We start from the raw sequence: 13,973 nt of genomic DNA on the forward strand, positions 1-13,973 counted from the left end.
GAATGGGTAAGGGAACAATGCTAAGAAAGTGACATGATTTGGTAATGCATTTGATGTGACATGTGAAGGACAATTTTTTTTTTTTAAGCAATTAGAAGAGGGCCAGGGAGATAGCTCAGTAGAGTAAGTGCTTCCCTGGCAAGCACAAGGGCCTGAGTTTAATCCCCAGTTCTGAAAAAAAAAAAAAAAAAAAAAAAAGCAATTAGAAGAGTAGACTGTACTGGCCCTGCCCCAAGCTGCGCTGGGCTGGCCACCGAGACCAGGCATGGTGGCACACACCTATAATCCCAGCTCTGGGGAGGCTGAAAACAGGAGGATCACTACGAGTCTGAGCTGTGTAGTGAGACCCTGTACTAAATACATTTTTTAAAAAATTAAAAAATAAAAAGAATAGAGTTGCCCTGGAGACAGGTGTTATGGTTTGTCTAGTTGTCCCCCCAAAGCCTCATGCAGTCATGGGGCGGACTTCTTGAGTTTGTGATTAACTCATGATCCACTGGGATTATGGGTGTGAGTGCTGCTGGGACTATGGGTGTAAGTGCTGCTGGGATTATGGGCATGAGTACTACACCCAGCCTGGTGTGGATAGCCTGAATGCAATTTAAGGGAGGCAGAGTTCCTCTCTATAGCCATTGCTGCCAATACTCCTCCCTTTGCTCTCTGTTCTTTGCTGCCACCATGAAAGGTTGCTCTCTGCCATGTGCTGTTCTGCCTTGGAGCCAGCTGAAGAAGGACTGAAACCTCCAGTAACTGTGCACTAACTAAGCCTTTCTTTCCTTCATTTTTGGTGTTAGGTATTTGAGCAACAAGAAAAGAGTAACTGAGACAACAGAGAACAATGACAGCAGAGCAGGTTTTAGGGCAAGTTTTTGTTGGACTGGATTTGAGAGGCCTTTAAACTTCTAAGTGGATATGTCAACTAGGTAGCTAGTACAGTATGGTATGTGGGGATTTGGCTGGGCTTCAGATTTAATTTTGGGGGCAATAAGCATAGAGACAGACATTTATAGTGGTAGGACTGGATGATGTAATCAAAAGAATGAGTTGTTATGGGAAAGTTGTCCCAGAATAAACTTTGCAGGTCAAGAAAATACCTCCAGCAAATCGTAGTCTCCAGCAAAAAGTATTCAGAAGTAGGGTGAACTCTAAAGACAGAAAATTCTCCAAGAAACCAAATGAAGAAAGACCTTCAACAAATGATAAATGAAGCTAGGTAAAATACAGTGCGACTAAAATCCTACTCTGAGAGGCTGAGGCAGGGAGACTCCAAGTTCAAGACCAGCCTGGGCAGCTTGATAACTTAGTGAGACCCTGTCTCAAAGTAAAAAAAATAAAAAAGGTCTGTAACTCAGTGTGAAAGCCTTGAGTCCAATAACTCCATCCCCACAAAGATAAATGGGGGAAGGGACACAGCTCAGCAGCAGAGCACCTGCAAAGTATGCACAGGGTCCTGATTTGGTTCCTGTCACCACAAAAATTATGAAATAAAGAAGAAACATAGGGCCAGCCAGATAGCTCAATGGACTAAAGTGCCTGCTTAGGCAGAGCACATCCGCTGGGGTTTGATTCCTGCCGTGTGGCCCCACCCCCACCCCCAGGGCATGCTAACGGTGATTGAGACTGGGAACCTGTAATCCCAGCTCTCGGTAAGCTGAAAACAGGAGAATCACTATGAGTCCGATCTATGTAGTGAGAACCTGTAGACTCTGCAGACCCTGTACCAAATTTTTTTTTTTTAAAAAGAAATGCTAAATGCTCAAATACAGTAGATGCTACTGACAAACATTGCATTGACATTGTAGAGGACATTAACCACCTTGAATAAGGGTTTTATTTTTTTTTTCTTCCTCGAATGCCTTCAGGGCACTTTTGGCCAGCGGAAGAGTGGTGAGGTTCGAACTCCAGGAACCTGAGGCTGACAGCTTTGTGGAAGCAGCCACTTAAAGGACTGAGCTAGGGCCAGGCCCCTAAGGACTGAGCTAGGGCCAGGCCCCTAACCACCTTGAAAAGAACACTTTTGGTAAAATGGTAAAGATAAATGCTTGACTGGTTCGACAAGGAGTGGGAAGAGTGGGAGTAGATACAGTATAGTCTTTTAAGGAATTGAGTAATAGAAGGGAACAGAAAAATAGGTGAGTGTGATCCATAGGCAAGACTGTGTTCTTTCATTCCATTCTTTTCTTTTTATGGGGCTAGGGAATCAAACTCAGAGCCTTGTGCATGCTAGGCAAGTGAGCACTATAAATCCAAGCTGTACCTCCAGCACTCAGAGCTGCGTTAAGTACTTAAGTCAGAGGCAGACAGCAAGGATTTAGTTGGATTTCATTGTATCTGCTTTTTTTTTTTTTTTTTTTTTTTTTTGCCAGATATAAGAGCAGCAGAGGGAAAGCTGGCAGAGAGTTGAGAGTTGCTATAAGAGAGAAATTAAAATTATGGACATCAAAAGTGAGTTACAAGATGGGAATAAAACCATGTTAGAGACTAAATTCCTCTTGTGTGTTACATAGACTATTCCATTCCTGTCTAATTTATATACTATCCCCACTAAGTGTTACACAGTTCTCTAATAAAAAGACTTCCTCTCTCACCTTTCAATGAACTTTAAAAGAATATGGCCTTATGTTTTCAATTTTAGTTGCCTTACTTATTATGTTGTCAGACTAAATGGTTTCCCTGTCATTAGAACTAAGACACAACGAAATTAAAATCCTTATAAAATTCAAGTGATGTGTGAAAAGTTCAGCCAACAGGATCTAGGAGAAAAAAAGACTTCGGTGTGATGATTCTAAGCAAAATGGGTAAAATGAGGCCACCTGAAAATCTAAATTGTCAAAATGGGGCAGAATGACTCAAAAGCCTTAACATCTTTTTTGTTACTGTAAAACTATGGGGTCCACTACTCAGGCTCTACTGAATTCTAACTTTTTTTTTTTTTTTTTTTGCAGAACTGGGGATTGAACTCAGGCCCTTATGCTTGCCAGGCAAGTGCTTATTCTACTGAGCCATCTCCCCGGCTCCTGAATTCTAACATTTTTAACAGCCTTAATTTACTTCTTTTTTTAAAAAATGTATTTGGTATAGGTCTAACTAAGCAGCTTGGACAGGTAGTGATCATCCTGTTTTCAGCCTCCCTAGCACTGGGATTACAGGCATACACCACCACATCTGGTCTCTGTGCCTGGCTCAGAGCACCTAGGGGGTGGGGTTGGCATGGCATATGGTGCCAGGGATCAAACCCTGGTATCTGTGCTTGCCTAAGTGGGTGCCAAGTCTGTTGAGCTATCTCACTGGCCCTTGGTTTACATTTGTAAAATTTAAAAATATTCTTATAAAGATTTTTTTTGTTTGTTTGTTTTGGTGGTACTGGAGATTGAAACCAAGGCCTTGCATTTGGTGCTAGGCAAGTACTCTACCATTGAGCTACATTCACACCCCCTTTTATTTTGAGACAGGTCTCACTAAGTTGTCCTCTTGTTGAGGCAGGGGGATTGTAAATTAACTTGCCCAGCTCATAAAAAGGCATCACTAGTCCCTTTCTACATGTGTCCCAGTAAAGTTCTGCTACTTATGGTAGTTAATTATAATGTTGAGGTGCATTGACAGATAAGATGAAAAGATCGTGGGCCACTTGACCACTTTACTTTACTACAAATACATATATTTGCTTTAATGACTTGATACTTCAAACATTTAAAAATTATTATTTTACTTTGTTGCTAACAAAGTGTAGTCCTTCCATTATGCAAATGGAAGTAGCCAATAATGATCTATTCAGACTTACATGCTGCAGAGTATTAGGAATACACACATATAAAAAGACTAAAGCACCTGCTTTGGCAGGTGCTGGGATCTTGGTTCTATCCCTGGTGTGCCGGCCAGCCCCACCCCCAGGGTATGTCGAGACAGTGACTGAGACTGGGTGTGGTGGTGCATGCCTGTAACCCCAGCATTTGGGAGGCTGAAAACAGGAGGATCACTATGAGTCGGCTCTGTGTAGTGAAACCCTGTTGACCCTGTACTAAATACATAAAACAAAAAACCAAAAAAACCCGGCCCTTACTTGTTGTTTCCCATTGCTCCTTGCTGCCAGGCTTTCATGTCAGGTGACTGGTACCCAGAAGTAGGTGGAGTTTGTTGGAGCAGAGAGCTCTGAGGCGGAGGGATTGGCATTGGCACCATGGAGCTTCCCGGGCTTAGAGATGGTGCAAAGTTGGCCTCACTTTGGGGAACCATTCCTGAAATTGACACGTTAATTTATGTGAATACATTGTAGACTTATTACCCCCCCCCATATAAGAATAAACTCAAATGATCCATCACAATATATTTAGAAATATCTTCTTCAACAAAGTAGGGAAAAAATAAGTCTCTTAAAAATAAGGCAGGATATTTTATAGAAACATAAATAAACATACAAGTGTAGAAGAATGTTTTCCATTCATTGATATTGACTTGCTTAGAAGGTCAACATATATTATTTTTTCTTCTTTTTAAGTAGCAAAGGCCAACAGGAGAATGTAGGAAATGAACTTACAAACCAACTTCTTGACCTATTTGGGGTCTGGAAATTACATGTACAGGATAAAAGAGGGAGAGGGATAAAGGGGAGAAATATTCATGTGTTTTCTGGGAATGGGCAGAGATTTTTCTGGGAATTTAGGTGTCAACTAGTCAATCCTTTTATGGCTCTTCTGGTTTCATCACAATAGTCAACTGTCAAAATACTGGTGTATGAGGGCTGGTGAGATGGCTCAGTGGTCGAAAGCACCTACTTAGAACAAGCTTAGCAAAGCACAGGGACCGTGGTTCAATCCCCCAGCACCACAAGCCAGCCAGCCCCACCCCCAGGTGGGCTGAGCTGGCCACACACACACACACACACACACACACACAAATAAACAAAATTAAAAAAAAATACTGGTGTATGTGTCATATAGTAGGCAGATGGGATTATGATGAAGTTAGAGGTTGTCTGACAATCACTTTGTTAACATAAATTTTAAGAGTAAAAACATAGGAATATACATGTAAGATTATTGGGGTAAGGTAACCTAAAAATGGAAACAATTAGGTAAGAAAAAGCCACATTTGAGAATGAAAAATAGAAAGTCGTGATGTTCACACTTCCTCAGTATTTTGTGTGCTCTTCCTTCCTCTTTTATAAAAAAGTTTTATTGAAACATAACTCATCCATTGTAAATGCAGAATGATTAAACATTTTTTAATGTACACATTTAAAAAATTTTTTTTCTTTACTTATTTGAGACACTGTAGTCCAGGCTGGCCTTGAATTCAGTATGTAGCCAATCTGACCTCAACCTTTTGTCAACTGTCCTGCTTCAGCCTCCTAAATAATAAGGGTAAAGTTTTAAAATCAGGTTTCTATCCAACTTAGTTCTTCTTTTTAAAAATTGTCTTGGCTATTCAAGGTCCTTTTCACTTCCATATACATTTAATTAATTAGATTTTTTGAGACAGAGTTTTACTATGTACTCTAGGCTGGCCTCAAACTTGCAACGATCCTCCTGCCTCAGCCACCCTGAGGGCTGGAGTTACAGACATGGGCTACCATGCCTGGCTCCATTTTAGCATAAGCTTATCGCTTTCCTTAAAAAGTATGCTGAAATTTTGATGGGGATTATAGTGAATTATAGGATCAATTTGGAGTGAACTGTCTACATTTCAGTTTTAGCTCTCTCTGAATAGTTTTCTATCTCCAGATAGTTTTTGTTGTTATAGTCCTTCAAATTCATTGTTTTTCTTTTTGAATATTATCATTTTAAATTTTAATAAAATAGATTTCATATTACATGGAGTAAGTCCATCCACTCAAATTCATTATTTTTCTACTGTAAATTTTATTCTATTGTTTATTTCATCTAGCAGTTTTTTCTACTTCAGCCACTATGGTTTTCTTAAAAGAGTGATTTTGGTTTTAGGGTATTTTATTGTCCATTTTTAATTTTTTGGTTTCATTTGAGACAGGGTCTCACTACGTAGTTCAGGCTAAGTTTTAAATTGACTCTCCAAGGGCCAGCCAAATAGCTCAGTGGATTAAAGCACTTGCAAGCAGGTACAGGGGCTGGGGGTTCAATCCCAGGGCCTGCCATGCTGGCCCTGCCCCTGGGGTGCACTAAGAGGGCAATTGAGACTGGGCGTGGTGCCACACGCCTATAATCCCAGCTCTTGGGAAGCTGTAAACAGGCGGATCACTACAAGTCAGATCTAGTAGTGAGACCCTGAACACCACATAGACCCTTCACTGAAATACAAATAAGTAAATAAATAAATAAATAGACTCTCCATATTCACTTTGCAAAATATCTTTCCTTCAGAAAGTGGTAAGAATAATGGGGTAAGTGTGTCTGAAGCTGGAGGTGGTAGTTTCACAGAGATCTTGTTTCTTTTACTGTAATATTTTTAAAAATTCAAACATTAATTGTATTTTTTATTATAAATTGAAATCTAGTTCTTTGTGGTACAATTCTTTTGTCTATACTATGTTAATTCTTCTTGCTATATCACAATGAACATCAAGGCCAGGTGATAGCAGCAAATAGAACCAGAATTCATTCTTCTATTTATTTCTTCAAAGACACACTGAATATCTACTTACTGACAGATCACTGTGCTAAGTACTCGAGAAACAGAAAACAGATAACAATGATCACTCTACTCATGCCATTAAAAAGAAAGATAGCTAGGTTAGCAAGTGATTATACAGGTGGTTTAGTGTTTATGGTTGGGTTATCAGGGCAGGATTTCCAGGGGAAATATATCTGAGAGGAGGAAGGAACAGGCATGAGAAAGGAGAGAAAGCTACTTTACAAAGTGGGTACAGGAAGTCCAAAGGCCTAGAAGTAAAAGATCAAGGTAAATGCTTCTTAGAACTAAGAAGTCTGTTGTAGCTGGAACACCAAGATATGGAGGGAGGGGGAAATATAGGTGTTGGATCTAGCTATGGACAAGTTTGGAGCACTTGTGGAAAATGCAAACATGCCTATGCAGTACATTTGGACGCATGAGCCAAAATCTGGTTCAGAGATCGAGAACAAAGTCATTAACATGTAGAAATCCCTGGAGCCCCAGAAGTAGATCACTGAGCAGAATACTTGAAGCAGCAAGTTTATTCAGTTCACATAGGAAGGATCACTAGATGGGCTTCAAGGAACCCATGAAGTGGGTATGAAATATTCCCTCATGTTTATTATGAATATTATCTTTGTGTAAAGCAATTCTGAGCAATTTTTGTATTTTAAAGTGTTATTTTCTCCAAAAAAACTAATATTTCCCCCCAATATTATTTTGAAGCAGTTTATGGAAGAATGTCTATTTCATTTCAGTTTGGAAATGGATAAAACCACTATTTTCACTGTACTTTGAATTTGTCTGTAGTATGAATGTTGACTCTCTCAAAGAAAAATTCTTATTTTGTGAGTTGTTTGTTTTATTCTATTCTTATGCATTAATCATGGGATGTCTGTTTTCAAAAATACAGGAACATATATTTTGCCATTCCTATTACCTTTGTGTCCTTTTCATTTAATTTGGGCCTATTATAAGCTGAAAAATGCAAAACAAAGATGAGGTAGCCATCTTTGGTTTCACTGTTATTAAAACAGGAATCACTAAATGTTTCTGCTAAGAGCCAGTAGTAAGCAGTTTTGGTATTGCAGGCCATAACGTTTCTGTAACAATTACTCTGTTGTGTAAAGCCAGCCATGGATAAACTAGTAAGCACATGAACACATAAACTAGAAAGCATGGCTGCATTCCAATAAAACTTTACTTATAGAAACAGGGAAGATGAATTAGACATTATGGAGTTAAGTTTACCAATTTAAGTTCATATAAACTGCATGTCACTGAAACACGTTAGCACATATATGTTTTTAGAACTTTTGTGTGGCAAATTTACTGGCAATAGAAGTGTAAAACTAACAAATACATCTGAATTTCCTTAAATTACAATAAATTGGTGTGTGTATATGTGTTTTGGAAGGAGTGATTAGAAAAGGCTGCAACTTTTATTTATTTATGTATGTATGTATGTATGTATGTACGTATGTATGTATGTGTGGCCAGCTCAGCCCACCAGGGTGCAGGGCTGGCTGGCATGTGGTGCTGGGGGATTGAAGCACAGTCCCTGTGCTTTGCTAAGCTTGTTCTAAGTAGGTGCTTTAGACCCCTGAGCCATCTCACCAGCCCAAGGCTGCAACCTTTCTGAATTTGAATTGGTACCAAATCAAAACCTGGTCTTGAAGCTCCCTAATCAGAATCCTAGTCATGTTAGAGCAAATTTAAATTTAGAGTAGAAGCTAAAAACACTGAATTTTAAAATGTTATTCTGTCCAAAAAAACTAACATTTTTCCCCCAATATTACTCTTAAGCAGGTTATGGAAGAATTGGTAGCTATTTAATTTCAGTTTGGAAATGGATGACACTACTACTTTTTTCTATACTTTCTGAGTTTATCTGTAGTATGAATGCTGACTCTCTCAAAGAAAAACTTATTTTGTGAAAAATATTTTTTGTCAATCAAAAAAGTTGTTCTGGGAAAAAATTTATGTACTCAATAGAATACTTATGGCAGGTGTATCCTGTATGGGCAAGTCAAGCAGTAGTGCTCCTCACTGAATTTCATTTTTTGTTTTTTTCCTCTTTCATTTATGTATTTGGTACAGGGTTTCACTACAAAGCTCGGACTTGTAGTGATCCTCCTGTTTTCAGCCTCCCCAATGCTGGGTTTAAAGGTGTGCACCACCATGCCAGGACTCAGTTGCAGCTCAGTACATCCCTAATTCAGCTGATTAGAGGTTGGCACATCATGTGGGACTGGAGATTGAACCTGGGCCCCTGCACTTGCCAAAGCAGGCACTTAGTCCGCTAAACTATCTTGCCAGCCCTTTGAATTTTATTTTTAAGTGGTCTTAAAATTTACTTCTTTGTTTCTTTCATTTATACAATCAAGACACTTATTTTAATTTTTTCAGCAACTTGCCATTAATTTTGCATAAAAGTTTGATTAACAAATGTTTATAACTGTCACTATTTATTGTAATCTCAACATGGCAGAAAGGAAATTTAAAAATTTAGGGCTAAAAAAAGAACAAAAACTAAAAAAAAAAAAGCTTCTGGAAACCAGAATGTTCACTGTAGAAGAAGCTATCACCTAAGCAGTTAAAAGAGATACCAATGAAAAGTCTGAGATAATTAGTAAGGCTGATAATCCTTATGTAAACTATCAAAAAAATTACTCAAGGAGAAAAATTATATGCAAATTTTGAATTAATGCTCTAAAACTCACTGTCTGGGATGACTTTAATTAGGTCTCACTGGGTTTTGTGAGAGAAAGTGAAAAAAAATTGAATGTATTTTGCATATAAAATGATAAAATATTTTAGAGTCAGACAAGTCCTTAAAAGTCCTCTAACTTAATCATGTCAACTATTGAAGAGAGACAAGTCTCAAACCAATGAACTATTCAGTAGCAATGAGTTGAATCTGGAGTCTGGTCCTCCTGACTATACTGCTGGAATCTTTACTCTGCTACCAAGTGCCTCAGTGGAAATGTGCATGAAGCAAGTCCTGCACAAGCCTTTGGGTGTATTACTATGGGTGTATGACTTACAAAAGCAACACAGAGTTGTGCCCCTCCTACCTGATCCTGGATACTGGAAGACATTCTGCTGCATCTGAGGATTGATTGCAGTGCCAAACTGTCCTCCCATATTTCCTGCTATGCCTCTGCTCACCATGCTGTTGCGGGTGGCCAAGGATGCTTCAGGATTTGCTGCCAGTTGAGAAAATGGGCTGGTAGAAGCCGGTGGAGTTCCTGGATTTGTACCATAGTTTGGTGGATAGGGGAATTGCTGTGGAGCACCCTGAGGAAGACGGGGGTTCCCCATTTGAACTGGCAGTCCAGATGAGGGAGGGAGGTTGTTCCCAAAGCTTTGCTGCCGCATGAGCATGGCTCGTTGCTGCTGTATTAGCTGCCTCTGTCGGTGCTGCTGACTGTACAACTCCCGCTGACGCTGTGCCAACATCTGAGCATTCAGGGGTGGCTACAAAAGAAGAAAAGTCCTTCACTAACTAAAATCATTACAGTCATTAGTCACATTGGAAAGCTGATAGAAAAGCCCTCAGAATGTGGGTCAATAAAATAATTATTCTCATACAAGACAAACTAAAACAGAAGGAATAAAAGCCCCCTAAATAAAGCTTATATGAGAGAAAATGAATTATTAACTAAATATACTTTATAGATTAAAAGTAGCTAAAAACACTAAGATGATACATACCCAAAAAGGTAAATGCAAATTATTAATTAAAGTGAGAAGAGTTAGAGAGAGTATATATTAATTAGCTTTGTAACACAGGCCAAGAAAACTGCTAAGAGAAACATAAAAAACATATAAGGATGTGAAAGAAAATGTACTTGATAACCTCTATGCTATTTGATATCAGATTGTTGGATTTTTTTCATTTTGAAAAAAATTGTCTTTTTAGTATGGAGAAACTTACCACTTTCTCACTGAAATCATTCACACCACTTTATTTAAAGAAGTACAATGTGACTATAAATGATTTTAATTTTCTTCATTATAATTTTCTACATTTCCCAATTCACAGTAAACATATATCACACATGTACAATTAGAAAAGCCTACAAATATTATTTTAAAAAGAACCAGAAACCTGAAACTTAATGCCTAACAAATTATCACTTAAAAAGAAAATATTAACTAGAAATAAAATAGCAAAAAAGAATTACATGAAAATAGCTGTTTTATATAATTATTTAAGCCCAAGAAGACTCCAAGCATTAGCATAAATGGCTGAATAACTAGATATCATGAGGAAAGAAGTAAAATTAGGTTAAAATTACTTATTGGTTTAATGAACAAAGTAACATGGCATGCTAACAGTCTTCTGCACAAGATGTACATCTTCGGATTATGACAAACAGCTTTATTACAATTAAACTTACCAACTGGATATAGTCCAATCTGGAAATAAGTAAAATGCGGCTTTTTTTTTTTTTTTACTGGTACATTTCAGATTTACATAATGATAGTCGTTATCACAGTGAATTTGTACCTGTATATGATATATCTTACTTCTTTTTTTCCCATTCCCCTCCCTTCCGATTAACCTCCCCCCGATTTACGAAAGCTTTCTTTCTGTTGTTTTCCCTTCTATTATTTTTTTTCTTGTCCTTTCCTCCTCTCCCCCACCATTCCCCTTCTCATTTGAACACTTTCTTCTCATTTCCCAATATTTACTATAGATTTTGTTCTTTATTCAAATTTTCAATTTCTCGCATCAGAGAAACAATGAGGTATTTAAACAAGTGGGTTGATTTATTTTACTTAAAGGGTATGGTCTCAAGGTGTATCTACCTAGAAATGTGTCAAGCTTATCCTTTATGAATGAGTAGCACTCCACTGTATTAAAAATATCTTCTTAATCCATTCACTAGTTGATGGGCACTTGGGCTGATTCCAAGATTTGGCTATCACAAGCTGTGCCATTTTAAACATGGTTATACATACATTGCTTGGTATACCACTATTAATTTTTTTGGGGAGATACTAAGTAGGAAAATAGCTGGGTTTAGTGGAACTTTTAGTTTTAGTGTTTTGAGGACTCTCCATACTGATTTCTACTGTGGTTCCACCTGTTGACATAACTGCCAACAGTAGAGAAAGATTTGTTTTTCCCCACAACCCTGCCAAAATTTGTTACTGATTGATAATCAGCTATCTTTCTGGCATAAGATGGAATCTCCTTTGTTTTATCTTGCATTTCTCATTGGCCAATAATGCTGAACATTTTTTCATGTATTTATTTGCCATTTCTCATCTGAATAGTGTCTACTCACTGCAGATGTCCATTTTTGAACTGAGTCTTTAAATTGGGGGGGGTCTGATTTTTTCTGAGATCTTTATATTATCTAGATAGTGATTCTTTTGCTAGAGGAACATTTGGCTAAGCTTTTTCTCACAATGTGGGTTGTCTCCTTTCTTTGTTGGTGCTTTCTCTTGCCATGCAAAAGCTTTTTAATAAAATGAGGTCCAAGTCATTGACTCATTGTGATATTTCCTGTGTGACTGGGATTTTGTTCATAAAGTATTTACATTCATTAATGTCTTCAAGAGCTCTATTTATTTTCTCTTCTAGCAGATTTAGTGTTTTTGTTTTAATATTTAGATATCTGATCCATTTCAACTTTAATTAGTGCATGGTGAAAGACACTGGTCTACTTTTAATCTTTGGCAGGTACAAAGATAGTTTTTCATTTATTAAAGTGGCTAACTTTCTCTCTGTATGTGTTTGGCACCTTTGTCAAAGGTTAAGGTGGCTGAATATGTCTGGAGTTGTTTCTGCTTCTTCTAATCTGCTTATTGATGCTTGGGTCTGTTTTCTGTGCCAGTACCATTCTGTTTTTATCACAGTAGCTTTGTAGTATAATTTCAAGCCAGGGCTTGTGATGCCCCTTGCCTTGCCTTTGTTTTGAAGAATTGCTATGGTTATTCTAGGTCTCTTCTGGTTCCAAATGAATTTTTGGATTCCTTTCTCTAATTCTGTGAGATATGCTACTGGTATTTTGATCAGGATTGCATTGAATCTCTGTAACAATTTTGGGAGTAGCCAAATTATAGTAAAATATGGCCATTTTTACTATAATTCTTCCTACCCAAGAGCAAGGGGTATCTTTTCATTTTCCAACAGCTCTTCAATCTCCTTTTTCAGAGTACTGCAGTTTTCAATGTAGAGGTCTTTTACATCCTTTGTTAGATTGATCCTTAGGTATTTCATTTTTTTTGGATGCTACTGTGAAAAGTGTTGTTTCTCTAATTTCTCTCAGTAGTGTTATTTGTGTACAGAAATGCTATAGATTTTTTCTTTCTTTTTTTTTTTTTTTGAGACAGGCTCTCACTATATAGTTCAGGCTGGTCCTGAACTCATTAAATAGCTTATGCTGGCCTTCAATTTGCAGCAGTCCTCCTGTCTCAGCCTCCTAAGTGCTGGGATTATAGGAGAGTGTCACTATGCCCAGCTTGCTATTGGTTTTTGAGTATTGACTTTGTATTCAGCTACATTACTGTATTTGCTTATTAAACCTAGAAGTCCTATGGCAGAGTTTTTGGGTTTGTCTATGTAAAAACTCATGTCATCCTCAATGATAATTTAACTTCATTTCTTATCCTAATTCTTCTTACTGTATGTCTGTGTCTTGTTGAAGTGCTCTGGCTAATGCTCCCGAACTAAGAGTGGTGATAGAGGCCATCCTCATTTTGCTCCTGATTTTATAATGAAGGCTTACACTTTCTGTCCATTTAGCATCATGTTGACTGTAGGTTTGTCATAAATGGTTTTTTATCCGACAAAGATTATTCCAATTCTGTAGATTTTTTTTTTTTTTGCGGAACCAGGGATTGAACTCAGGCCCTTGAGCTAGCCAGGGAAGTGCTTATTCCACTGAGCCATCTACCCGGCCCTTTCTGTAGGTTTTGAAAATCATAAATGGGTGCTGGACTTTGTCAATTTTTTTTTTTTTTGCATCTACTGAGATATGGTTTTTGTCTCTGATTCTGTTAATATGGTATATTACATTTATTGATTTGCATATGTTGAACTGTCCTGGTATTCCTGGGATGAATCCTATTTGGTTATGGTATATAATCTTTTTGATGATTTGCAGCATTCTGTTTGCCAGTATCTTATTGAGGATTTCTGTGTCTATGTTTATTAGGGAGATAGGCTTGTAGTTCTCTTTTTTGGTTCTTTCTCTGGTTTTGGAATTGGGATAATACTTACTTCCAGGAATGAATTTGGGAGTACTGCTTCCCTTTCAATTTCATGAAAGTGTTTGAGAAGAAGTGGCATTAGGTCTTTTCTAAATTTCTTACAGAATTTATCAGTCAATCTGTCAGGATTGAACTTTTCTTTTCTTTTTTTTTTTTTT

General features: G+C 37.7%; 1 protein-coding gene across 7 annotated transcripts in view; it reads right to left on the bottom strand.

Annotated features, from left to right (window-relative positions):
- Ncoa1 (nuclear receptor coactivator 1) overlaps positions 1-13,973 on the bottom strand; it is a 333,365-nt gene that overhangs the window by 15,073 nt on the left and 304,319 nt on the right. For all 7 annotated transcript variants that reach the window (XM_023710899.1, XM_023710898.1, XM_023710900.1 and 4 more), the window contains 2 exons: positions 9,663-10,065; positions 4,061-4,235 (listed from right to left, as the gene is read on the bottom strand). In XM_023710899.1, coding sequence (XP_023566667.1) covers positions 4,061-4,235; positions 9,663-10,065 — 578 coding nt within the window. The remainder of the gene's footprint in view (positions 1-4,060; positions 4,236-9,662; positions 10,066-13,973) is intronic.

This window comes from Octodon degus, unplaced genomic scaffold (assembly GCF_000260255.1).
Source record: "Octodon degus isolate 3935 unplaced genomic scaffold, OctDeg1.0 scaffold00019, whole genome shotgun sequence".
NCBI lineage: Eukaryota > Metazoa > Chordata > Mammalia > Rodentia > Octodontidae > Octodon > Octodon degus.